General features: G+C 39.7%; 2 protein-coding genes across 6 annotated transcripts in view; both read right to left on the bottom strand.

Annotated features, from left to right (window-relative positions):
- Positions 1 to 18,186, bottom strand: part of csnk1g2b (casein kinase 1, gamma 2b) — a 49,621-nt gene extending 31,435 nt beyond the window's left edge. Inside the window, exons 1-2 of one of the 5 annotated variants that reach the window (XM_041791505.1) lie at positions 18,048 to 18,186; positions 14,412 to 15,192 (exon numbers count right to left, since the gene is read on the bottom strand). In XM_041791505.1, coding sequence (XP_041647439.1) covers positions 14,412 to 14,639 — 228 coding nt within the window. In that variant the 5' untranslated portion in view covers positions 14,640 to 15,192; positions 18,048 to 18,186. Of the gene's footprint in view, positions 1 to 14,411; positions 15,193 to 17,790; positions 18,005 to 18,047 lie in introns of those variants that run through there. The other 4 variants (XM_041791506.1, XM_041791504.1, XM_041791508.1 and 1 more) reach the window with 4 other exon arrangements.
- On the bottom strand, positions 15,072 to 27,550 carry zgc:101100 (uncharacterized protein LOC445169 homolog). The gene is made up of 5 exons (XM_041791378.1): positions 27,456 to 27,550; positions 26,678 to 26,844; positions 23,646 to 23,821; positions 21,567 to 22,036; positions 15,072 to 15,192 (listed from the first exon to the last, which is right to left on the bottom strand). The coding sequence occupies exons 2-5, from the start codon at positions 26,841 to 26,843 to the stop codon at positions 15,072 to 15,074; spliced, it is 933 nt and encodes a 310-aa protein (XP_041647312.1). The 5' UTR covers position 26,844; positions 27,456 to 27,550.
- Between the last annotated feature and the right edge of the window lie 439 nt (positions 27,551 to 27,989).

Here is a 27,989-nt window from a genome sequence, read left to right as displayed (position 1 = left end):
CTTCAATGTGAGACAAAATATCCCCCCTCATAGAGACCGGATTTAATCAACAGTGGTTTCAACTAATGGCTGAAAAGATGTACCTGTATCAAAAGCAAGGACTAGCGAAAGTAAGAAACATGGTTTTCTTTTTATTTACACTTTAAATCACCATTTAAATGAAGTATTCATTCAAGTCAGCATCTAAACTAGAGGTGGGAATTTAAGTGCTCCAAGTCATCTGGCTCAACTAATCAATCAGATCTTAAATGGCTCTTAACTGGGTTCTATTTCAGCTTTATAAAAACCTTTAATTGATATGTGCACATAAATATCACTTACATTATTCCTTGTAATTACTACTCAATAACTACTCAACTGTGAAACTACAGAGTAAAAAAGCCAGAATAACACTATTTCACATCATGTTTGGCATAAGTCATAAATGTTAGCTACTGTGGTTTGCCTGTGCCAACGTGGTTTGGAGAAAAGCCAGGATAAATTGCTCATCAGCCTGACCAATTATTGAGACCAATAATTGGCATTCAGCCAATTACTGTATCGGCTTTTTATTTTACAGATAATCTGTAAAGTTAATTAATCAAAAAATGGGCAACTTTGGTTCCACTGCGAAGTGTGTTTTCTGGCCTTATTTTTACTCTCTATCTGAGTGGCTAGATATCACATGAGTATTAGCCAATCAATACTTGATCCTGGGTGCCACTGACACAGTAAGCGTATGGCATCAGCTACTGTTTTCTTGTTTCCACTGTGCTGATCTGTGCTGTTTCTTATGCTGATAGAGCTAGGGCTAAATTGTTTATTTTTCTTCATATTTTTGATCATGGGATTTTTACTTTTACTGGGAGTCATGATAAACACATATGTTTCAAATATCACTTAATGGTCTCATGAGCTATTAATAATCAGTACTGGCCCTGCAAAACCAATATCAGTCAATCCTTAGAAGAAAGATTGAACCACTTTTCATGTTGTGTATTAAATAAAACAATAACAAGAATGAAAAGGAAAGCAGCTCCCAAATAAGAGCCAGCTCCCAACATTAACCTCAGAGAAACACCGTCATTCAATTGTTTTCAAATGGCCCAATGCTAGCACGTGTGGAGGTGTAATGATGCTGTAACTGGTTGAACAACGATCCAGTCATATCAACAGATAGGCAAAACGCTGATCTACATTGTCATCTGTAAGACAGTATTTCATTTTGAAATCCCTCATGTGTGCCTGTTACAATTTTTGTAAACCTGCATGTCGTCCGAATGGGTATGAAAAATATCCCTTGCAATGGATATGTGAAACAGTCTATCTGGCATGTCAGGCTAGAGCAGACTGTCCAGCATTATTTACTTACTATGTATTTCCTTTTCCCATAAACGATCTTCATTTAATCCCCTATACAGAAAAAAGGATATCGCCTATTAACCCATCACCTGAGTAGTGGAAGCATCATCTGATACAGGCTTTGCTGGTAGATAAAATCCCGCAAGTCCACTGTTAGATTCCTTCTTAAACATTCAGAATCTAGTACACCTCTTTTTAATCATATAATATAAACTGCTTAGAGTGATCAAAGCAGGACAGGAGCAGCCACAATGAGTCTCTCAAAACAAAACTTCATCCCAACTTTCAGTGAAATGTAACCACCAATGTTAAATGAGTGCACTACACTGAATATCTAAAATTGATTGCATGGCTCTGAATTGAAGCAGAATCACATCTTCTTTGAGTAGTTATGAATGCTTCCCTCTGTTTTTATGTGATTTCTACACAGACAGTTCATAACAACACATCCCCTGAAAAGCCTGGGGTTCTCTTACATACATGTCTTTCTTTTATCTGAGGGGAAAATAAAGTTCAGCATCCTTTTGCAACCTGATACCAACGAGCAAGTAAGGGCACCACGGAAGTAAGAATAAATGTGTATGCCGGGGGCTATAAAACCGAGAATGAAAGACAGGAGGCAGTACAGAGGAGTGGAGGCCTGTAGGAGGACGACACGTGACCAGTCTGGGAGGCAGATCTGGGAACTGCTGTATCGTCATCCACCTCCCACATGAGCACGGACAGCGAGCACATCTTGCACAAAGTCAGGGCCATGCCAGGGATGAGAGGAAAAGAAAATAAAAAAATATATAAATAATGAGTGAAAACAGATGGCACCCAACCACAGGACCCTTTAAAACAGCTTACAATAGGAAACAGGGGCTTATGGCAGCTTTACGTACTTAAGAGTCATCTCTACTCCCAGCAGATGGGATAAGCTATGGCTGTGTAAATGACGAGGGCCAAGCTGCAAATGTCTGATGTAACATCTTTGCATATGACAAGGATTTTTCTCAGCTTCTGCCCATACTAGATAATATCTGATCCACTCTGGGAGCTGCCCTGTTCCCCTGACTGGAGGTTTTTTCTTAAAAGAAAATGTGCTGGGGTTTTTTGCTCAACATATATTCTTTTTAGCACCTCTGTTATTACTTATCTTATCCTCTTTGCGTGTCAATGAGGATAAAGTCTCACAGAAACTGCTTCTGATGAGCGTGCCTGTTGCATATTTTCCGCAGAGAAAGTTTTGGTTAGCTCGCGTGTTGTCATGCAAGGAGCAGCTTTTTGCCAGGTGTGCTGGCCTGTGTCCGGGGCAGCTGACCCACAGGCCAGAAGGGCCCTTCTCCGTCTGACCTGCTGCTACAGTAACCTCTCCACCTCAGCTGTTCCACCCTACTGCCTTATGTGTGCTGCTGAATGAGCATCTTTGTTCAATGTATCTGGAAAAAAATGTCCCTGCTCCCTGAATCAGTGCATAAAGGCAGAATAGTTGAATTCCAGCTCTCTAAAACTTTCGAATTCATCAAGGATGTTTCATGATAAACTGTTCTTACCAACTCAGTAAAGGCACTTGAATTAACCTTTATCAGACCCACAACACTGTTGCCACTAATGCCTACAAGACAATCTATGCACTAATGCAACCTACCACAATGCTGTCCCTTGAGATGTACCTTATGATGAGATGTCTTCTGCTTTTAATGTGCCTTAAAAAACTCGAACTCTGTGTCTATTCGCCTTTTCACAAAAAGTTGTCATGAATAAATCCTTTCATAACACATTGTATTTTTTGTTATCAGCTTCCCATAATTCCTAAGCATGGCTCACTTACTGACCTTATGGGAAAATAAGTTGTGGTAACTGAGGTATAATGTGGCAGCTTGACACTAAAAAGCTTGCAGATTTGCTGGTAATAATGCTGAGTTAATACAGCCCCAGTAGGATCAAATCCTGTAGCTACAACAGCAGTGTGATGGCTGCAAGATGAGAGGCTACATGCCATATCAAGGATCCCTCTTGGAGTGAAACACTTGAAGCAAATATATGGTTATGTCATCCCTGATTACGTGATGGTTTGTGCATGTTAACCTGTGATAGAGTTTGTGTGGGGCCGATGGGTCGCTTCATCCACACAGAGTCCTCTTCCTGGGATTAACTAACTCTGCACATGATGTCATCTGGGCTAAATCTGATCTGTGCTCCAACACTGATGAGCAAGATCAGACTTGACCTTGCTGAATGAATTAAATAATGACCACCAAATGAGGAAAACAGGAAGTTGTAACTGACAGACACCTAAAAATGCATGTCTAGAGTTCCCCATTGATACTACATACAGATATTATTTTAATCATACTACTCTTTTACATTGAGGTGTATTTTCATTAAAAAACTTCTTGAAGGTTCAGTGTGTAATACTTAGGCTAGTAGCATTCAGCAGAACAAACTTGGTAAAAATGAAGCATATGAGTAGTTCTATCTAAACTAGTATTTGATCAACTGAATACATTTTTTTTAATTATCTGAAATTACGCCTTTTATTCATACATAGGGAGGGCCCCCTCCACCAACGCTGCCATCTTGGAATTTTGCATTTTGCATGTTTCTATGGTACAACAGTGGGAACCAAATGACGGAAACACATTTTTTTTAATTCCACTGGTTCCCCAGTTTCCCCCTGAGTAATGTGCATCACAATCTAGGACCCCTTTGTAACCTGCAGTTACTGTACTGCTCAACCAAACTGGCACAAGATGCACTTTAACTTCAACGGAATATGTATTATTTTAGGGATTTAAAAGCATGCCAACACTGTTTCAAGTTCTATTTTAGAATGGATGTCTTAGGGTGCTTTCACACTAGGCCCAGTTGACTCGAACCGCGCCGTAGCGCAATTCCTCCCCCTCCCCCTTCCCCCGCAGGCTTGCTTTCACACTAGCAATATTGAACCCTGATAAAGCTGATATGGCACTCGGTCCCGTATCCGAGCGCGGTTGCATTCACATCTCATCCGAACCGAGCCAGAGTCCGCTTGAATCGCGCCTGAGACCACCTCCCTAAGTGGGCCCGGTGCCCGGGCGTCATTCGTTTGCATTCACACCACCAAAATGAACCGGACTTTGGGCTCAAGTGCTCTCGGATCCGGGACCGGGCCCCTAGTGTGAAAGCACCCTTAAAAAGCACTTTATCATGACTTGGTTTTAATCATCAATGTTTGTTTTTAACATTTGAATGTTGGTTTTTAATGCATTTTGTCTGATTGTGTCTTGAATTGTGAATTCGTTTTTTGTTATTTGGTGTTTTTTTTTTTTCTCTGGGATGCCAAACTCCTCCAAATTAACTATTTTGAAAACGAATAAAGAACCTCAAACCTCAAATTGCCTGAAATATGTTGCGTTGAGTGGGGCTGTAGATATGGATTCAAAAAATAAGTAAAATTTAATTTAAAAAATCTATTCTATATTTTAAAAAAGGATACAGATGACTAAGTACTCATGTGTTTATGGATGTCTGTAGCCAGGTGCCTCTTGTAAGTGATCCTTCATGCTCTAACTAAAAAATTACACTATTTCCTGCATTTTACACTCTGTATTTTCAGTGTTCATCTCTAGTTCAGTCATTTAGAGTTAAAACAGTAATGATCCGTCAACTGAGCTAACCCTGCCTGTGGCTACCACTCATTCTCCTCAAATGAAGCTGATTGGTCAGACCTGTTTTCAGACCTGGCACATTTGTTTCAGGCTGGAGCTTTTTAAGATGAATTTGCCAGATGACAGGACATGAAATTTGGCCTATCCATCTGCTCTGCAAGATAAAAAGTTATTGCAAAATCTATTTTTTGATCAGGATAATAGCATAATGGTTTGATTTCAGCTTCCAAAAGTTGAATATATCCTGCTTTTTAACTCTTCTTCACAGGAAACAAACTGTATCTTTGGTGCCTACAAAAGTCATTTAAGGGCATCCTCAAAGGTTGACAGCCACATTTCTTAAAGCTCTCTGAACCACACAACTACCAATATTTAAAAATAATAATTAACCCATTCAATTATTATGTTAATAAATGAGATCAATATAATCATTGGATGTACCATTACCAAAAGTCTATCAACACTAAGAGAAGAGGAGAGCACCTTTTGACCTCATGAACAATACCCCATATTTCAAAACACTATGGCACAGTAAAGCAGACAGCTGGGATGGTATACTGTAACACATCACTAAACATCTGTGTTGTTCATCATTCTGCAACCTGGGATAACACTGAAGGTGTGCATATGTACGCCTATGTGTACCACATCCTGGGGAACAGGCCTAGCATTATACAGAAGGCCAAGAATAGACCCTGACCTTTGCTTGACTCCCAGTAAACCATTTCACAATATGCAACTGGCAATGTGACTCATCTCATCTTAGACCAAGCAACTCAAATGTCAACATGGTGCATCTCCGTTCAGGAGCCTTCATGTGGGTCCTAATAGTGCTAACTACAACACAAATGGTGACGGCTGAAGTGTGTGGGGTGTGAGCAGTCTTTATGATCTGAGGTGTCTACGGTTTGAAGCTGGTGTTAAAGAGCAAGTGGTGTAAGAAAGCAACAGCTGGCTGGCATCCAACACTTCTCCCGTTTCAGCTCAGATTTAACACAACCAGATGGGGCCATCAGCTGCCTCCCAAAAACCCAGTGTCATATGTGGACATTGCTTGATATCAGGCAGAATTAGAAAAGAATTGTAGGTTTAGGAGGTATTTTAGCGGGTGAGCTTCATTGGCTATCTGCCCCCGAGACTGAATAACATCAGCAGCTAGGGCTTCAACTTTTGGGTTGAATTGATTTTGGGGCATCCAGTGGTCAAAGAGGGCCCTCGTAACTGTTTGCTGTGTAAAAAGTGTTTTCTGATTAAAAGAAAAAAAGCAATCTGGCCGTCTTAACAGTAAACTATGTCACTCATTGTGAATCTTTGCTGTGGAGAATGTAAACAAAGACCATATCCTGTCAAAAAAATTACCCTGTGTCAGTGTTTACCAGCACTGAAAGCAATCTATATACAAGTGCTTATGGATTCCTATGCTTCTGTCTGTCATACAGAAACATCAATAGTGGTTTTGGTTTGATAAAAAATCAACTTAAAACTCCTTAAAGTAGCTATAATTCTTCTTCAAACAGTGTAATGTTCATTTAGTAAATTGTTCAGCACTGTGTTGTACCTAAAGTCAGGTGTACATTTGGTTCAAAGAATGATCTAGTAACCATTAAATATGTATATAGTATACCTTTCTCACCAGGCTGGTACCATTGTTAGGTAATAATGTTTTCCAACATCTCACTCCTTTCTGGTTACATCCTCCTATCCTAATGTGGTCACTTCTTCCTCAGAAAAACGCAAGATGATCACAGTCAAGTTGCAACTTCAGCTGTGAAGTCAAATCAGCAACATGCTTATTTCTTCACTTGCAAAATCAGAAGTACTGTTGTGATTTTAGCAAAGTTGATTAATTTAAATTTGTTGAAATGTTTCTTTACTGCTACTGCATTTTATTTAAGTTGTTTACTGGTACTTTATAGAGTCAAAAACATCACCAGAGAGGATGTCAGTGAGGTATACTGAAGCTGAACGACAAAAGAGATCTAGAATAAAGTATATTAATAGTATATCTTGTTTTCTCATTATTAACAGTAAAAATGGATTCCACTGACTGCATTTTGAATATAATGGCTCGTGTCATTATCAAGCCATAGAGGATCTAAGAAACCTGCCTATACTTCTAAAAATAGTACCTGCTTTTCTTTTTTTTGTATGCAGTGTTAATTGACTTTCGGTATTGATTCAGAAAGCTGGAGTAACATCTGTCAATGCAACATGTCAGATTTCAACAATCCCCGCCCATTCAGTATCAGGACATCAAAAAAATCTATAGCAATAAGCAGGTTTCATAAATTCTATAAAAGCATATATTGGGTTGGCATTTATAAACATGCTGATCTCAGCTGCTGCAGTCAGAGGAAGACAAACGCAGCACAGAGGGTGGCCACTGATCGACACAGCCATGGGAAGTTCCACTCACATAAAGCCAGGAGGCAAGACTCCTTTGTCGTTTAATAGAGAAGTGAGGCGTGGCTTAAGTACAATGTATTGTATTGTGCTGTTTAACTTCTAGCCTGTACCCAATCTAGATTTTTATACCTGCTCGAGGAGACTCAAACCACAACCCCCCCCCCCGTAACGTTTAGTTACGGGGGGGGGGGGGGGTTGTTGCAGTCTTGGATTGCCTTTCTTACTGCAGTCCGCCTCTGTTATCACACATGGCTGCTCGCATAAAAGTTCTAAGATTAATGAATGCCTTATTTTCATAAGCAAAGTCACCCCATGCTCAACAATAATTCAGCAGTGCTACAAGCAAACAGTCAATTCAACAAGGTCAACTTTTAGGAGGCAATTGTAAGTTTGTTACCAAGAACAACATTGCATTCATCTCATGTAATTGAAGGAAAAAGCCTCAAGAAATTATATAGAATGTGGTCTGAGCTACAATTATGGACTGTTTTTGTTATGGATTTGGGTTTGTGTCCATTAACTGCATTTTTTAACTTGGCAGATGATGGCACAAAAAGTTCATCATTGCTATCGGCACAAATGAAACTTTCTGCCAAAATTTACAGCTGATATATAAGCCAAAGAAAATCACAGTTGAGGATGTTAACGCCCTCAAATGTTTAAATGTCGAAGTAGAAGAAGCAGAAGTGTGACAGAAAAGGGTTTAAAGGGTTTTTTTTCTTCTAAGTGTGTCAGTAAGACATGACACTGAGCCAGCATGTAAAAAAGTAGGGCCCTTGAGAACAACAATAAATAGTTATATAAACAGCATGTGGTTTCCCTTTCATGACATGTCAGAATGTGAAAAAAACCCTGCGGTTTGGTTTCAATCTCTCATGCTAATCTGCAAAATCAACACAACCAAATATGTGTCAATGCAATTCACTTCATGGTCAGCACTGTGCATCCTGTCAAATTCAAGTCATATTTCTATTTCTTAAAGGCCACTTAAAATCTTCAATCCAACCTTACCATTTTGTCTTACACAGCAGACTCTCAAAAATAGGCTTGAGGTCGATTCGGCTCCAGCTTGTTTCAAATGACCATAATCTCAATCTGGTTTGGTTATTTTGGTTCCAAGTTTACAACTTCAAAAATGATGGCGTAAGAGAAAGTTAAGGCAGAGCAGTGCAGCAGTGTCAGACTTTGCCCAAAATCATATTTTTAAAAAAGGGAGGGACTAACTGGCTGTTGCTTAACCTTGAAAATTAACTATTTTTGGGGGTGTGCAGATGGCCTAGCAGTCTAAGGTGCTACCCATGTATGCAGGCAGCCTGGGTTCGAATCTGGCCTGTGGCCCTTTGCTGCATGTCTCCCTTCACTGTCCTCCACTATGGAATAAAGGCATGAAAAGCCCAAAAATAAATCTTAAAAAAAAAAAAAAAAAAAACAATTTTCTAGAACACAAAAAAATGCAGTGTGATTGAAACTTTTAAATGGAAAATATGATGCATGGGGATTTGCCTTTAACACATAAAAGGTTTAATTACACAGAGCTCACTGCTCTGCAGACACACACCCAACACCGTGGTCAAAGCTTTTTCTTGTGAAGTCCCAATTTGCTCTCATATATTTCTCCTGAAAACACAGACACCATTTTAGTCGCCACTTTGAAGTCACCAAAATTTAAACTTTCCTGTGCAGGTTTTATGACTGCTACTAAATCATGCTTACAGCAACAGTGTGCGCCTGTGTGAAAGCACTATGCTGCCACTGACTTCTAGTTCATTAGAGGATTAGCTAGTTGACTGAAGGTAGGCTTTTACATGCTGTTGATATCCAAGGATTTATTCATTTGGGCTGCCCAGCATGCTCTCTGGAGAGCCCAAACAGGGAGGGAAGAACAACTTAAATCGTCAAAATGCCACTTTAATTCCAGCCCAACATGCTGATTGAGCTTTTGTGGCTTCACAGTTCTTCGACAACTGCGTCATGAAGAGCTGGTGTAAGCTGCTGAGCTAGACTGCAACAAGAGCTGCTTATCATGCTTCAGTGGGCGGCAGACTGAGTTCAGTACAACACCTCAGATTTCCTTCAGAGTATCACGACTGACCAGCACAGTGAGCAGCTTCACAACACCTTACTCCTGTGCCTCTGCATCAGTGACTCAGCCGGAGAAAACAAAAAGTCCGCTGGAATACTTTTACAGTACCATTACATACCATACAGTGCATGAACACTCTTTTGAAGCAGTACAGATTATATAAAGTACGTGAACAAAATGAGGTGAGGTCAATCCATCTCTACGAACCATCAGAGGCAGTAACTAGGGACTGGAGTGGTTAGCCAGCTAACTGGTTAAAGTTGGATCCCTCCATAGTTGGCATTAGAGATGTAATGATATTAAAATTTGATATCCCGATTATTGTGGCCTGTAATATCACGGTTATCAGTTCTTTTGCAGTCTTGTTATAATTTGCTGAACATGTTCAAAAACTACTGACGAGTTGCATGCAATAATTTGATCAAGTTTTATATAACAGTACAAATCTAAATAGCCGCTGAGAGCACTAAACCTTTTTTGCATAAACATTACAATATTAACCTGTTCAAAGTAAACATGTAAAACGTTATCAAATGTGAATTAACAAAGGTAAGGTAGTCAAAAAACTTGAATACTAGGAGCTGAGCGGCTATCTGCCTGACCCATTATCAAGACTGATATTTGGCCTATGGCTGATTATTGGTATTGACGATATTTTTGATAAAGTTAATTAATCAAAAGGTGCACTACTTTGGTTCAGTGCAACGTATGGCTTCCCCTTAAGATTTATTTTCACTTTCCTCATTCTCAACAGATAGGCATGTCTCATACAACATGATCTGATGGGCTGGATGTCACGAGTACCAGGCAATCAACACTTGGCATGACTTCCTATTTTCCTGCTTCTACTGTGTTGCTTCAAGCCTTTTCTCATGCTGATTGAGCTAGTATTACACTGTTAATGTTCTTTCATTTTTCTATCATGAAATTTTACTTTTGACATATAAAGTTTATTTTGTATATCATAATAAATGCATATCCATTCCAAATATTTGTTATCGGTCTAATGAACTGTTAATATTCAGTGTCAGCCCCACAAAACCAATATCTGTCAACCCCTATTAAAAACTATTTTGATGCCACCTGCTTTAAACCATTAATTTGTACATTTTAACATAAATCTTTGGCGACCATCTGTGGGGGGTTTTCCAAACCAAAAGTAGATTTTCTGCTGTGCTGCAAACAGGAGATTCTCATAAAAACCTGCAACCAATTTATCCCTAGTTGGCACCAGAATTACAACTCACCTTAATTCATTTTTAATATTTTTTAAATCCATTCCAGCCCAAAACTCTGGTCAAATGCTTCTTCTAAACTGTAACCCAGCAGCCCAACACAAGTTGCCCATGAAGCTGTGCTTGCCAGGCAGTGCCTTACTGCCTCAATGCTCTTTAATCCACTGTAAACTATGCCAAACTTATAGCACAGACAGCATCCCAAAGGAAACGTGTGGTTTAGCACTGCTTTGATCTAGAATATCAAAGGCACAGCATATTTACAAGTTAGGCTGCAGCAGGGAAACTTTTTGTATTTTGCAAGACTGTTGGGTTAACTTTTTTTTCAGCTGATAAAACAGGTAACCACCACTTGTTGCTTCAGACAAAACACTTATTAAGTCATAAGCCAAAAATGAGAACCCTGAGCTACCGTTTTTAAGTCTAAAATCAGGTAATACTTAAAAAAACTATTGCCAACAAAGGGTGAAACGCTGCTCTGTACGTGCATGCCTGGCACACAATGCACAGTGCATCTCTATTGTCTGTCTCCTCTGATCATTTCAATATTAGCCCCCTCCTCCCTGAGCTATGTATGGCCACTGAGCTGGGCAATAACCCTAACACTTTAACCATACTCTGCTCCCATGTTGGATGGATATTACAGCCACTTGTCACTGTCCAAACTGTTTGTTGGCACTCAAGGCCACAAACTGATTTTATTTCTTATTAGTGAAACACAAGCAACATGTCTCAGGAGCCTCCAGTCGATCAATGAATAACCAACTTCATGAAGAAGGGGCAACAATGAAATGCAGCTCCAACTGTTTGCAGTGTGGACTGATGAAAACGTCTGTAAAAAATAATTCAGCAGGGTGTAAGAGCCCAAAATAATAGAAAATGTGGGTGTTTGAATGTATCCTGCACTTTATGTTAACACAACCACGAGGTTAAGAGGGCTGATGACCTTGATAAAGAGAACACTGAAGACAGAGGCGTAAGGTAACAGAGAGTGAATAAAATACACCAAAATAGCATGAGTGCTCAAATAGAAATAGTATAACTCAGTGATGAGGGGGAAAAGAGGATTAGATGGTCATTTTCTCAGCGGACAGTTATGTCATCATGTCATGGGAGTGTATTTATGAGATGGTCTGGCTCTTTATTTGCTAAATGAGTCTGATGGGTGATATCTTTGAAAGAAAGCAGAAATTCAATGCTGCTGTTACTTTAAGACTCTGGGATCCCCTCTTGGGAGTAGAGCCTGCAGTGTACTCACAGCAGTGGCTATATGGCGCTGCTGCCTCCATCACACAGGCGTTTGTCAGTGTGAGAAAGCATCCAGCTGAACCAAAGACTGAAGCACTGTGTGTCGACAAGGCCTGCTAACAAAGACGACCTTTCAGCGCTCGGCAGTTTCCCCCTTCTCTCTAGCTTTTTGCAGCAGCACTCACAGCAGTTCCAGATCCACTGACAGAGGATCTTGTGCAGTAGGCCTGCCATACATGCTCCCTCTATCTGTGTTGTCACGTGGTGGAGCAGGGTGACACTGGCATTCACCTTTGTCCCAGGTGCAGGCAGGCACCACCCACATGCCCTGATGTGCAACGCTGCTACACAAGAACCTTAGCACTTAAATGCACCAGCTCCGCAATGAGTAATCACTTTATGCTTTTCTTCAAGGCTGATAGCTAAGATTTATTGACGAGAGATTAAACGAGTTTAAAACAGCCAGATAACAAATCACACTTGTACATCAGCAACACTTAGCTCAAACGGCCACAAAGTAATAAAGTAATAGTCACAAAGTCATAGCTGATCAAGGTTGATCAGTTAGGAACATTTGTCCAAACTTCAGTTTTCTCCGATACTTATTTAGACATTAATGGGTTCAAAAAAACAGAGCAACATACTCCATATATAAGCATTAAACTGTTTCCTAGTCCTGTACTTTGCACAGTTGTTATTCTAAATTCTGTCAACAAGCAAGCAGATACCACTGAAGTGAATGATGGAGACCCTCCTCATGTCAAGCATGTGTCAGCAGGTGGTCACAGATAACAGGGCTGTTATATGTATTAGCCTGTAAGGAAGAGCTTAGTAACAGCTCCTGACCAAACAAGAGGCCTTACTGGACAGGCAGTGACATTCACTGGGCTACCCGAAAGAGCTAAGAGGTGTAGGACAGACAGACACATGTGGACAGACAACTGTTCCAGAGGCTGGGTTCCCCATGAATTAACAAGACAGAAGCCCTCTCAATAGAATTTGTGATCAAACAAGTGTACATGTACAAAACCTACTTTATTAGAGTGCAATCTATGTTGAAAAAGTCCTTTATGGGGTCAAAGTCAAAGACATAAGTCCTAAAAATTCAACTGTAAATAAACTTAAGTCCTCCCACTCAGGACATACCATTAGCCCAGTCTTATCAAGCTTGTTCACACCATTAGCACACTTCATATTCACACTATTAAACATTCAGATAAACACTGGGTCCAGTGGGCCACGAGAGCCACAGAGCAGTGTCATGGCACTAATGCCAGATCCAGATATAGCTGGACACCGTGGGGATAAAAATACCCAAACAGATGGGAGGTTTCACAGGCAAAGGGGGGAGAGGCAGCAAGCACAACTAAAGATTTGGAGGAGAGGAGATCTGCAATTACGGCTGTTTGCTAACCTCTGTCTTCAGTGTGGTTAGCAAAGCCTTCAGTGGATGCCCACTTTGAGATAATGACCTCGCTGGGAGATACAAATGTAAAATCATACACAGACCAGACCAGATGTGGCTGAGATGAAGCCTAGCTCCCATCGGCTTTAGTTTGACTACTCAACTAGAATAATTTCTTGTTTACACCAAGGTAGAAAAAAAGATATCCAGGAGTGATCAAAGTCCTACTAGTGGCAGCATATTTAAAGTGAAAAAAAAAAAAAGATGTGAGAAGAAAAAGTGGAGAGGAAATGGTTGAGCAGCCACTGGCTGGCCTAGAATTGAAGAAAACAAAAAGGTTTGACATTTCATGTGGTTTCTCAAAGCCTGAGTAAATGCTGCTAAACCGGTGGCTCTGAAAAAGAAAAACGTGCTAATGCTGACACAAAACAAAAAGACTCAGTAAATTATCGATTGCTTATTAGGCCTGGTGTGAGCTTGTGAGAGGGAAAGCCTCCACCAGAATTGAGATTTACTCTACTGACTGAACAGAAAGGGGAAAAGGTAGGTAGCAAGTTTACAAGTTAAGATTTTTTAGAAAGACACTATTACAGGCTGAGTGTAATTTTCATATATGTATTTCCAAAGGAAAGTAAGTAGGCTTTTAAAATATCTAAGAACATCTGCAAATAACTTCAACAGTTGAGTTAAAATTAATCAGCAGTCAAGATATGGTTTATGATATCCATCTAAGTTCCAGCTCTTTTCTTTCACCTCTTTTGTAGACACAAGCAAGGCATGGTTGACTCATTAACAGAACATGAGGCCATGACGTGAGGGGGAGGGGTCAGGGTAGTTCCTACTTACTTCCTATGTCTGTCTCTTTTATCAGACTACATTTAAGAATCTGCAGTATACTATGATCATTTTTCAAATAATTCCATTTGCTAAAAAAGCCCATTAAAGACCAGGCAAGCTACACTATCCAAACTAAAGACATACTGTAATAGCAGCGTTGTGCACAAGTGGAACTCAGAGGATATATTTCTGTGCTACTTCACCAACTGTGAGGATGCACTTACCAATTTGATGGCCACATATTCGTTAGTATAGAGATTTTTTCCCAACCGCAGCTCTCCAAAGTTCCCGCAGCCGATTTTTTTACCAACTCGGAAGTTTGGGCCAACCATAAGAACTCCAGAATTGGTCCCTGAACTCCGGCCCCCATGTCCAGTCCTGCTGCCTGCTGTCTTAGACATCTTTTTCCCTTCCTCTGTCTCTCCCTTGCCCCCTCTCTTGTCAAAATCCATAAGCTTGTGATACCCTGGCCTCTCCACGGTTATTCTCCAGCCATGCAAACCATAGAAACTCCAATAACGACGACCAAGGAGGCTTTAGGGAGGGGGAGGGGGGCAAATCTCACAAGACAGAGGAGAGGTGTTGCTGTTAAAATGGTTCAAAAGACACTTAAAAGAGTGTCCTGTAGGTCTATCAGACAGCTCTTCGGCTGGGTACTTCAGATTTTTCTTGATGTTCCTTGTTTAGCAGAGGGGCTTCTTTCTTGTGTTTCTGCAGCTCCTCTCTCAGAGTAGCATGCCCCTGCCTGAGGAAAAGGCAGGTTGTGCTAGGATGTGCCCACAGACACACATACAATACTAGTCATAAAAACGCACTCCTAAGCGAAGTTACTGCATCCACAAGGCCACTTGGGAACATCTCCTGGAGTGCCTCATTCTTTCTGGTCAGCCTTCAGTGACACAGTGGATACTCTCCATGTTGCAGGGCAGCAGCAGCAGGCGAGGCAACCCAGAAATCAGGGACTGAGACGACAAGAAATTTGTGGGTTTGATGTCCGCTGGAGATCTGCAAAAGCAAGGATAGACAGAAATAAGTCTGTTTTCTGTACAGCCTGACACAGCACAGATCAAATGTCACAGAAAAATACTTGTGTTTTATCCCTACAGTATCTTGTGTTTTTCACGATAAAACATACTTATGAAATGGAAGACACAAAGGACAATTTGAAAAAAAAAAATGTAACTATACAAACATTATCTGGTCCCACCAACATACACCCAAGGATCAAATTATGTTTACAAAGGCTGTTTCTTTCTAGTTTCTGTTGAATCCAGATCTTCCTTCAAGCTGGTGCAAGATATCCACTGGGGACCTCAGACATAAGAAAGACTATCTGATTTACATGTTAAAATATCCTATGAAAGTCTAAAAGGAATTGCTAGTGTATGACAATTCTGATGCTAAGAGATATTGCTAAACTAAGTTTCATGCTCAAGTCTCAACAGCTCATTAAGAAAAGTCCCTAAAAAAATTAATCCAAAGGGATTTGTCTTTTATTTCCCTTGGGATTAATAAAGTACCAATCCATCTACCCATCTATCTATTCATTAAAAAAAATAAAGGTAAAATTGTGACACTATCAAACTAAACAATAAAAAACAGCACTGCACTCATAAACAACCATGATGTCTGTTTTTATTGGCTGTGTAATTTGACCACTCGAGCACCTCTTTTCACAAACAGTCTCATGTAGACATCAAACTCTTAACTCCCCCATGTCCATGATGTAAGATGCTGGTGGTGCTGAAGAGAGCAGGTAATGCAAGCACTAGAGATGAGCAGCTACTATTTCCTATGGAAAGGCACTTAAACGGATCAATGAGGCTGTAATGCCTCATCTCATCATTATATTTGCATCAATGGGACTTATATAATTGAAGGGATTTGGAATCAGTCTGGTGTGCAACCAGCTGAGCTTAATCTGACAGAGAAATAATATAAACATAACAGAATTAAAATACAGTATTATAATTTATAGAAAATAGGATTGGCATATAGCCTAGTACTTCAGAATTTAAAGCCTTTTTAAATAAAAGTTTATACCACATAAGATTGAAGAGAAGAGGAAGCAAAGCATTATTGCAATAAATCTAGCTGTGTTGTCTAAACTTCTCCCTATGGCAGCACACCTGAGAAATTCTACATTTAGAGGCCAGGTATGCAGTCAGGCATTGCACTGTCAAATTTGTCCTAAAGGATGACACATTGTGATGCTGACTGTAAGAAATGAGACGTGCCACAAGTCACATGATTGGAAGAAAAACATTTGAGAAAGGTAAAAGCCTTTGTTATCCCAACACCTAGAGGAAAAGGTTAATTTCATTATGCCCATCGATTTGAATTTCAAGGTGGTCCGAACAGATATTTTTTATGCCTTCTAAATTAAAGCATGATTACGGCTCACCATGACAAATAATGGTGGTGTCCCTACAAAAACAACAAAGATCAAAATAACTTTGTGAAACTCTTTGGCAATCTTGGCCTGTACGTCTAGACTGTCTCATTTCAGGAAGTTATGTATTGTTTATCGCGTCACCTCTTCTAAAACGTTAAAGGCATTTTAAACACAACATTAAGGTAAATGTTTTCACGTCTTTGTGAGTCACTTTGAAAGTATCACCCGAGAAAAGAAGTATAACATCTAAAGAAAACATTGTTTTGGACTGGCAAAGGCTCTAACGCCAGTCTGCTGCCATTACGTTTAAGTTAATACAGTTGACCTAGCTTGTAATAACACGACACAAGACGGAAATAACATGTCATAAACGTCTATGAAATACAATAAGAGCAAAAAGAACAATAAATGTTAATAGTCTGAGCAGCAAAACTTTTTTTTCATTTCCATAGTGAAATTTATCTTTATTTTGAGCTCATTTTAATGCTAGCTGGTAGCTAGCAAACTGGCAGTCGAGTGGCAGCTGTCAGTGAGCGTTAGTTTTGGATGAATCATAATACCTGTATTGTCTTTGATAGCAAAACGTTTACTCCCGATGCTGAATGAGAAAAAGAAAAAAACTCTTACGGGCAAACCTCGTCGAATACACCCTCAAGAAGCCGCAGCTTAACCAACACAGGACTAGCTGGTTAGGCGGACAAGGCCAGATACTCTCCGGCTATCCAGACGATAGTTAGCCATCTCAAGTTAGCTTCACATCATTCAGTCATAGACAGTTCGTTCATTTTGATACGACTACAGTAGTTATAAAATACAAAATTACTGACATTTTTATCCCAAATGGACGTTACAATTCAAACTGCAGCAACACCGAAACGTCACATAGCAGTTCAAAGCTAACCTAGCTAGCACCTACCAAAAACACCGTCCCTCTTGGCCCAACGCCTGATAAAAACCAGCTAAGGATGTAATGTTAGCTAATCTGTTAACAACACTATACGAATACAACCTGGTTAATCTTATGCGATCCAATGCAACACGAAGAAGTAGAGGCAAGAAAGAGCATAAAATATTGATTGATTGGCATTCCCTATCCTACATGGTTGGTTAGTTAATGCTTAATAGTATTATAACGTCCCAAGTGACGTTGAAATTAGTTAATCTCATCGTCTGGAGTTACATTATGATAAAAGTGATCGTTGTTTAACCTGATAGGGTCGTTTTTGAAGCAGGATTCCGGCTGAAGACGTTATCCTGACCACTGCTGGGCAACTCCTTAATCCTAAACAACCGACTGCACACCAGCGGCTGCTTTCCTGGGATCCCTTACCGCTTAGCACACAAGCTAGCCATTTAGCAAGCTAGCACACGAAATATTAGCAAGAACGTCAATGCCCGGTGAGACGGTGTCTTAAAAAAAACACAGCTACGAAGAAATTTACATCGTAAACGGTAAGCATGTTACCTGTAGATCTTAGCTACCGAAACAAAGTCGAAGTCATGGTTCTTCGTTCGTCGGTATCTCTCTCATTTCGTTTCTCTTTCCCCCAAGTTGCTATGATTTTGCTGTTGTCTCTTTAAGCCTCCTTCAGCTGCCGATACCCAGGCACGGCGTCACTCTGGCTCACAGCACAGCACAACGCAGTAAAACTTACGCAACGGAGTTTTGTGAATAGGGTAAAACATCGGGCCTGCGTAGCTCATAACTGCTCCAAACTGGTCTCTGTGTCTGACAAATTCTCACTCTTGATAGAGCAGGAGCAAAGCTGCTATGAAGGTATTAATACATTTAGAGCCAGGGAATTTTGTGCAACACAACTCCAGTTATTTAACACAGTTTAGGGGATTATTCACCAACTTTTTCCATTCTGACCCTGATGTTTATTCTACAGGTGTGCCCAAAATGTGACAAGAGTCAGTGTTTTGCTCCTCCAAGCAAAGGTGATTTTAGACCCTTTCAGGAAAGTTTGACCACTGTTAAATATCATCTCAGCACCCCTAAAAAAATTATAACATGAGCAAATGACACTCTATGTTTAAAAAAATTGACACAAATTGTAAAAGCATCTTTATTTTACATTTCAACAAGCTGAAAGGAAGATTTCAGTTGATTCCATGTACGGATGCAGAGGGAAATTCAACCCTTCCAAAAATGGCACAAAACCGAAAAGTCAGTGATGCAGAAGATAGTTTATTTGGTAAGACAATACTCATCGGAGGCCTCCTAAAGGCTTCCAATAAGTTAACTAAGAAAAAGCACTAAATGTACACCACAAAGAATTACAGTGTGACTGCTCTTGCATTCAAAACTTTGTTGTTATTATAGTTTAACGGTATTAGCATTAAAACATGGATCAACGATGTATAGACTTATGGTAAGGTAGTAGGATATATTTCTTTTTTTTTCATGAAATGAGTGGTTCAGAGGATTGAACATTTACAAAGAACTCTACATGTCATAATTTGACAGGGAGCTGAGCATCCAAAAAAGGCCTGATCCTAAAATGGCCCTTTCTGCAAGTAATTAAGACCAAAAGATGACACACCAGACAATTGGCATGGTTTGATGGACGAAATTACTGCGTGCATTAGTAAATGCTTTTCATTTAAAGGCCAGAAAGTCAAACGCTTACACTAAATTAAACCAGAAACATGCAACAACCAATGATTGTTAACTTGTAATCATAGGTGTCGGCATCATTTAAAGAAAAAGTCAGTAATTCACATAGGTTGTAAGATGTGACAACTGGTTTTCTTTCCAAAGTTCAGTCTAACTACTGTCAGTCTTGATCCTATATTGAGAGTTTTCTTGGCATTGAAAATAGTAAATATATGCTTCTGAATAAATCAATGAAAAAAATCTCTGCCTCAGAAATATGTAACAAGACATGTTCAGAAGACACACACTAAACAAAATTTTCCTTATTTATTCATTTATTTATTATCTTTTCTATTTATTTATTTTTTCATTAATCCATTTACCCCTTTTTGTATTTTTATATTGTCTATCCTTTACTGTATTGGTGTCCTAAATATTGTTGTGTTACAGGCTTACAATTATGTCTTGTTTTTTTGACTAATAAATGGGGAAAGATCAATAAATGTTTGTAACAAGTGGTGAACTAAACTGCAGCAGTAGTTCACAATACTGGAATTAACACAGCTATGTTGATGATGGTGCTACAGAGCTACTGGAGCTCATAAGCTAAAGCTCAGAAAGTTATGTACTTAGCTTACGTAGCTGTGTTAGCTGTAGCTACATTTGATAAGGCTCCCGTTGGTTAAGCTAACTTAACTACATTGGTTTACGTAGCTACATTGACTATGTGGCTAGTATAGCTATGTAAGCTTTAGCTACATCTAACAGATCTTACGATGACCATTGTGTGCACATCTACTTCTAAGATGGGTCAATATATAATTCACCCATGGTGTTAAACCTCTTTTTTTCTTTTATTTATGAAATGTTGCTCGGTCTGTAGTGTTAGCAGTGTGGTTATGTCATGAATCTAACTGCCAGACTTTCTTTATGACAAATGTTGAACTTAAAAAGAAATCTCAAACTGGAAATACGTTGTATTTGCCTTTGTGCTGGTAAATTACATCACTTCAGTTCTGACAAAGACGGCATCTTACGGTTAGAGTCTGCAAGAGGGGGCGACTGAGATTTGCAGTCTGCTGCTGGACTGTCCTGGATATGTGCAAATCAGATTTTGAGTTAAAGTAGTATGGAGCCAATGTGGAAGCTCAAATAGATTGTAGTTCCTTGAGTGTCCACTAGAGGCAGGCAGCAGAAAACATGGCAGCCACAGACATACTCAGTCGAAAAAATCCCTTTTTAACACCAGAAATAAGCGTGATTACAATGTGGTTTAGAACGAATTTTGGTGAGATGGTTCATGTAGATAAGGACTCAAACTTTTTTTTTTTTCTTTTTTCTTTTTTTAGAAAGGATGCAAGCAAGCGCAATGTAGCTGTTCTTCAGCTTTGGTGCCCCCTTTGAAAGAAGGGGCCTTCTCAATTCTTTGCTGATCATGTCTTGCAGATGCATGGGCTACGTTCCCTGACAAAATAAAAAATCTCATCCTGGTTTCATTTAGTAGTCCAATGTATCACCCAGTATAAATATGACTGTGGAAAATGTAAACAGTTTGCTTCCTCAGTATGCTGTAAACCATCTCACTCCACAGCAGCGTTCACAAGAATTAAGAATGCAACTGTAAAGATTATCAGTATTGTTGCAGAGTTTTGTTTGCTTTCTTAGGTCATGTAAAAGCATCTCTTTTAATGTCATTCTCTTAAGCGAGCATGAAAAACACTCCTCATAAGGCCTTTAATAAACTGACAGTATAATATGTTAAATCTGATTGCAACATGACTCGACTGCATCTTTTCCTATTAATACATTAAACAGTACTCCGTACAAAGTATGGTGGATTCACAAGGCTTTCTGATGAATAAAGACAATAAAATTCAGGTAAAAATAATTTTATTGAACATGTATTTCTTGAACTATAGTTACAATAAGGATCTTACCTCAGCATAGTTATCATCATGTACCTACTCAGCAGTGAGGCTGGCTAAATAATGTGGTGTTACACACTGTGGTTCTGTTTGGACTTGAAATGTCATGAAGTAAACAGCTCATTAACCATGCAAACTAAAACCAACCTCTAGATGTTCTTTGAGTGGACCGAAATTAGACTTTATGCACTAAAAAAAGTTTCTGAAGGGTTGTGACTTTACAGCTTTTTGTCCTGCTAAAAAACAGACTTTCACTTCAACTCACTAAATAAAAAATTCTGTCCTCTGTTTGTATTCAGGTCTACAGAGACAAGACATTAAGTGCAGCTTCTTCTCATCCCACTCTCTCGTCCCATCCAGCAGGGTTGCTTCAGGTCCACCCGAGTCCACAAGGAGCAGAGATCCTGGACTATGCCGGTCTCCAGTTACAGCCCCAGGTGAGGGTGAGGCACAGCTTTACCGGAACAAGCAGTCTGAAGGGAGAGGCGGCAGTTTTTTACTAACCGACGCCGGAGGAACCCCCAGGCCGGAGCCCTGCTGCTGTATGAAGGGCCAGAACAGCGGGGGGAGGGTGAGATCAGTGGACAGGACGCTTACAACTGGCTGGTGGGACGGATGGTTGTATCTCTCTCCTGCCATGAAGGGGAAAAGCGGAGGGGATTGAAGTCTGAGGGGGAAACGTGGGACATCAGAGTCTGAAGGAGTCAGAGGAGGGCAAACGTCCTGAGTTTTATGCAAATGAGGAGGAGGAGAGTGGTGAGGAGGTGTGTTGTCATCAGTGGTTGGTGTGCTGATGTCATGTTTGTCCTCTGTCTGGTCCTTTTGGCCCAGCTTAGTGTGAGGTGACGCCTCCTCCACACTGGGATCTCTAGAGAGCGGGGAGCACCTTTGACCTTTACGAAACTTTGCTCTTCTGTTCTTGAACCACACCTGGACAAGACAGCAAAGGTAAACAAATATGTTTTCAACCTTTATATTTCAAGTAATATTCCCATTGAGGTTCAAAATCTCTTTTTTACAAGGGAGTCCCGGACAACAAAGCAGCATGAGACAAGATCACAAGCCAAATGACCCATAGTCCTGATTTTAAAACCATCCAGATTGGTAAAATGCTCTTGTTTAAGACAACCCTGGGGCTCAGGCATGATGAGGGGAGAAAACAAACAATTTAAAAACCATTTGTGAAATTTCATCCCTGAGGGATATTCCACGGTCAACTGTAAATGGTGTTATAAGAAAATGGAAGCGTTTAGGAACAACAGCAACTCAGCCACAAAAGACCATATATAGTTGTTAATATCTACAGTACTGTGCAGAACTTTTTGGCATGGAGGATAATTCAATTCAGAAAATTTGATAAGAAAAAAAGTGGCATGGTCTTGTTTAACTTTTTTTTTCTTAAAGTTTAAATAAAACCTTCAGTTTAGCAACTTTCAAACAAGAAGCAGATACGTTTTGTATGTCTGCAATTTGACAATACTTATCATTCCCGTCTTGATTAAAGCTGCATATTTTAAGGCTCATTTAGAGAACAATTTTCCTTTCTGAGAATCTACACAAAAGATCTGTTTCCTGCATGTGTATTTGACCAATCGTGGCACAGCTTATTAGCATAAAGCTCAGTGAGAGACATCAAGAGGGCTCCAGAAATATGTAGCTAAAATACCTCAATTGCCCCCTGTGGCTGGCTTTAGTATAGGTGATAAGTATATAGAAGGTGATAAGGACATTGTCTTAGTGTTAAAAGGTTAAAGTTCCATTCATTTTAAAAAATATTATATTTTTAAAACAATGTGTTAATATGACTAAAACTTTGATTTTAATTTAGTTCATTTCAATGTTCGGTCCCATGGGCAGACTCAGTGGCTTTATTTCCAGCTCCACAGGTCTTGTGGGGTGTTACTGTCTGCAGTGATCAAATGTTTAACCAAAAGTAGACTTAGGAAGTAAAAATAGTGAAGTATCAATAGATTGTTGGTGTAATTGAGGAGCAAAATAAGTAAGATAACTGTAAAAGTTCATGCTGCTCTGAAATAAAGTGTCAAAACACACGGTGCCCTCACAGGTCGAAGCTGTTTAGTGGCAAAAGGATGAGCTACACCAGAACCCAAAAGTGGGTCACAGAGCTGTTTTCAGTGGGTCGATGCATGTAGCTGGAAAAGAAATGTGGCAAAAAGTGTATGAGATATGAAAGCTCTAAGCACTTGCTCTGTTTTGCTATCATAACATGTAACTTCTAGCAGTTTACTTCATATCTTAGTATATTTATCTCATGATGAGTCACTTTAACTTAGTCTTTAGAAAACAAGCAGCTACTACATGTGAAATGCTGCAAACTGAAATAAAATCTATCTATGCTTTGTTCAATCTAAGGTCCAGCTGAAGCATTTTTCATTAAATGCATTTGAGTGATTGAACATTTTGGAAATCTTTGTTGGGATTCCTCATTAAGGAGTCGGAGGTAGGTCCTGAGGATAGACCAGTTGAGAACCACTTATCCATATAACACTGGGCATACTGGGATACAGTGTTCTCTCACCTGTATGCGAGCCTCAGGCAGATTTATGCACACAGCCAGCCTCTCCCTCATGCTGACGTCTGGATACTGCGTCTGCTGGAAGGCTTTCTCCAGAGCCTGCAGCTGGGACACGGTGAACGCTGTGCGGCTGCGACGCTGCTTCTGCTGGTTTCCATACCGAGCCTCCAGAATCAGCTCTGACAGGATGGAGGAGCACAAAAACATCATCAAAATGTAGTTTTCTCCAAGTACCAAAGCATGCACTCTTTTCCATTTTTACAGGTATATTACGCAACGCATCAAGGATTTGACCTTCTGATTCTGCTTGGACTGATTTAACACTTTAAATATATCCGCTTTTATTAGACCTTAATCAATCATACTGGAAAAATGGTGGGCTATGCTTTGTGGATGTTACATATTTTTACAAGTGCATTTAGTGTTGCATTTAAAAGTTTAAAAGTGTCACTGTTTTTGTCTTTTTATGGCACATTTTGTCATCTTTCCTTCCTATTTATAATTTATTGGTATTTGAAACTGACTTGAGAGCCACATTGAGTGATGTGGAGTGCTGCATATGGCCCCTGGGCTGCCAGCTGCCTAACCCTGGCATAGGCAGTTTTACCATTCAGCAAAGGTAGGCCCACTTTTAAGATATAACTATTATACATGTACATTGAATCAAGGTTGTTAACAAAAACTAACTAAATAACTTAAACTAAAATTCAAAAATCATTTAAGTTAACTGAAACTAAACAAAAACTAAGTTTTACCAAAAAACCAAAACGAACTAAAACTGTATAGTGCGCTTACAAAACTGACTAAAATAAAATAAAAATGGAGACAAAATATCCTTAGTTTTAGTCTTTGACACAACCATACTGACTGGCACCTACACACAAGTCTGGGGAGTGTAAAATTGCCTGATCTGATTGGTTAAGACTTCACACAGTGGTAGTTTTATGTCTGGAGTTGTATTCAAACATCATCATTAATTAAATAAAATGATAAGTGAAGAGTAGCCTGTTTTAATTTGTTTTTAAAAATGTATGACGCTCACTCAGCCTCGACATCTATCCGTAAAAGACTAAAACTAATAAAAACAAACAAACCAGCAGTCAAAATGAATAAAAACTAAACTGAAATCGAACACGGAAAGTGAAAACAGAATAAAAATAAAAACTAATGAAAAATCCAAAACTATTATAACCTTGCATTGCATGTAAGAAGAACTGTGTGTCTAAAATTACTTTCAGTGATTAAGACATGCAATTTAAAAGCTAATAAGTAGGCCCTGTTTAGTAGGCTGTTGGGCCTCAACAGCAAATTCCAAGACCCCCTTCAAAAAGCCCCAGAGTGTCTCCATATCAAGCCTTTGCAGTTGGTTAGATCTCTATAGACATACTGAGACTATGAATTGTTTGATTATTGTAGATATTTCACAAATAGTGGGCTTAATTTTTTTTAAGTTACACTTGGACTAGAGGCATGTTCCAGCATTTAGATGTGGTGAGTTTGAGCTATGATGCTCCTCTATGTCAAATTTGTCCTGTGATGCACTTTTGACCTGCAGCTAATTCTAAAGATGAAATGAGATATGACCCACATTGGAACATCCAGCTTGTGCTTGATTGTATTGTACTTCTTAGTTTCAGCACAGGGTGGTGCTACTCTGCTAATTCTGTAAAAACATTTTGACAAGAAGAATTTAGACTGAGACAACACTGTAAAAGTCAAACATACGAACAACCAAAATAATTACAGGATGTTTTTTGACAATGCTACAGCAAATAGCAGTAACAAATGGCAGTCCAGGGGTAGAGCCAGTGGAAGCCAGCGCTGATCACAGACCCTGAAATCTGATCAGCCTCTCCAAAAATCCTTAAAATGATAAACATACCTGATCACTTAGCATAGCTTAATCTACATCAGATTGGTTTTACTAACTTCAATTTCCTCAAGGTGAGGTCTGTGGAAGTGGCTTGATATTTTTCTGTACAGTGCCTATAAAATGTATTCACTCCCTTGGATGTTTTACCCTTTTATTGATTTTATGTATCAATCATAGTCAATCTAGTTTGGCTTTTTTTGACAAAAATATTTTCCAAAAAAACTTCATGTCAAAGTGAAAACAGATTTCTACAAAGTTATGTTCATTCAATAAAAACATGTAATGTAAAGTAAGTGATTGCATACAGATTCAGTCTTTAAAGTTACTGACATAATTCTACAGAGGTCCAGCCAACTGGTGCTAGTAGTCTCACAATGAGTGAAAGAGGGCCACATGAGTGCAGTGAATGTATCTCAGGTGAGTATAGTATGGATGAAAAGGCAAAGGCATGATGGCTCCATGACTCCATGGTCAAGAGAAAACAAGTCCTGATGAGACCAAAATGGTGCTTTTTTGGCCATCAGACAAGGCGCTATGTTTGGCAGACACCAAACACTTCCCATCACCACAAACATGCACAGTGGTGGCAGCATCATGCTGTAGGAATGCTCCTTGGCAGCTCGCCCTGAAAGGCTTGTAACGGTAGAGGGTAAAATGAAAACGGTGAAATACAGGAAAATCCTGGAGGACAATCTTCTTCAGTGTGCAGGAGGACTATGAATTGGGAGAAGATTTGTTTTCTAGCAAGAGTCAAAGCCCAGACCTCAACCCAAACGAGAATTTGTTGCTGGAATTGAACAGGGCTGTCACGCCAGTCCCCGTGCAACCTGACAGAGCTTGACCATTATTGACTGATAAAACCAGTGGAAGTGTAAAACATCTAAGGGGTGAATACTTTTAATAGGTGCAGCATGTGGCCCACATCAGACAAGTTTGGACACCCCTGTTCTAAAGGTGATGAACAAGTACTGTTGGGTATTTATATTTGAGATTTGCATTTTTCCTGTTGCTCTCTGGCTTTGTTACCAGAAATAAAGATGCTTGAGAATAGTTTCTTCAATGGCTGTGATTTCTTGCATTGTAATCTAAGAGGAATCAAACGTCCCTTTTCATACTCAACACTTTTCTACCATTTTAAACAAAGAGCAGAGTGATGACTCACCTGCCAGCCTCTCAGCCACAGACAGAGTGTGCATTGCAGGGCTAGCTGCAGAGTAAATGTGGTACTGCTCCGCCATCTGCTGGTGCAGCTCCATCAGCATGGAGTTCACTCCGTGGACAGGGTACACACCTCCACGGGACGGGCCGCAGAAATTCAAGGAGTTCATACTGCAGGGAAAGTGACAATGGAGCTGAAGCCTGATTGTTGCAGATTAGACACACTTCCACTCAGAATACACACTTTAAGGGTTCACCTTAAGATTAAGAGGGAAATAGGCTAATATGGAGAGTTGAGACATGCAATAATGTGCGTAAAACTTTTATACACAACATCAAAATGTCAAAGTATTTTCCTTTACGTCAATTTACTAATTTCTTAAGTCAAATCAGAAACATAAATCTTTATGTTAATGCAAACCACATTTTTTTTCAGAAGGTCAAATATATTGTTTTTACAGAAACATACGTTTTTTTTAAATCTAGCATACAATATGAGAACTTTAAATTCAGACAACAAGCCAAAATTGATCAAAGCATATCAAAGCAGGCAAACACCTGCCTGCAGTCTAAACTGCACAACAACAAAGGCAGAGTACGCCCTTTTTCTCTTTCTTGTTGCTTGTGCCAATCTTTTTTCAAAGATTCACAGTTTTTTTTTTTTTTCTTTTTTTTACGTCAGTAGTCATTGGTTAATAGAAAAGCGATTCACGTAGCTTCAAACAAATGTTATCCATCCCTCGCCTATTTTAGAGTCTTTTTAAATACCAGTGTCTGTTTACCTGAGATCCGGACTTGAAGCAGCAGGAGAAATCTCGGCGCGGTTTTACGCACAGCACAGACCTTGTTGATGAGTAAATCCAGTATTTCCTAGTCCGGTTTGGAGCCTAAACTTGATCCTCTCTCTCACACCAGCGTCTTTTTGTCGTGGCACAGATCTAATTCTCCAAAACCATTCTCACCCACCACTATTTAAGAAGCATTTACCCAGGCTCCCCTCAGCCATTAGCCAATAGAAAGAAAGGTATTAGCCGGGATTAGGTGGGATGAGGGAAGAGAGGGGGGCTGCAAGGGGCTCAAGTTTTTGAAACTATTGAACTTGAGAGATTTATGCCAAGGATCCCCCGTATAAGCGAGCGTTTCATTCCCTCCCGTTAAAACAATTAAAACAATGTGGTGGGCTAATCTCCGAGGCAGCACAGATTAAAATAACAGCCTTTGATTGTGCTCTCCTTCTCAGTGCTCTTTCTCCCAGACCGATGAATCTGACAGACCCCCCCTCCCCACTCACACAGGGGGGTTTCTCTTTTTTCCTC

Source organism: Cheilinus undulatus, linkage group 7 (assembly GCF_018320785.1).
Source record: "Cheilinus undulatus linkage group 7, ASM1832078v1, whole genome shotgun sequence".
NCBI lineage: Eukaryota > Metazoa > Chordata > Actinopteri > Labriformes > Labridae > Cheilinus > Cheilinus undulatus.
Note: the sequence above shows the minus strand (reverse complement) of the source record. Positions and strands in the feature narration are given on the sequence as shown.

Coding starts and splice junctions, on each gene's coding strand:
- zgc:101100 (XM_041791378.1), bottom strand. CDS start 26,843: ATGAACTCCTTGAATTTCTGCGGCCCGTCCCGTGGAGGTGTGTACCCT. Junction 22,037..23,645: donor TGCCTGAGGCTCGCATACAG/GTGAGAGAACAC, acceptor TGTCTTGTCCAG/GTGTGGTTCAAGAACAGAAG. Junction 15,193..21,566: donor CCTTCAGACTGCTTGTTCCG/GTAAAGCTGTGC, acceptor TTGCTTTTGCAG/ATCTCCAGCGGACATCAAAC.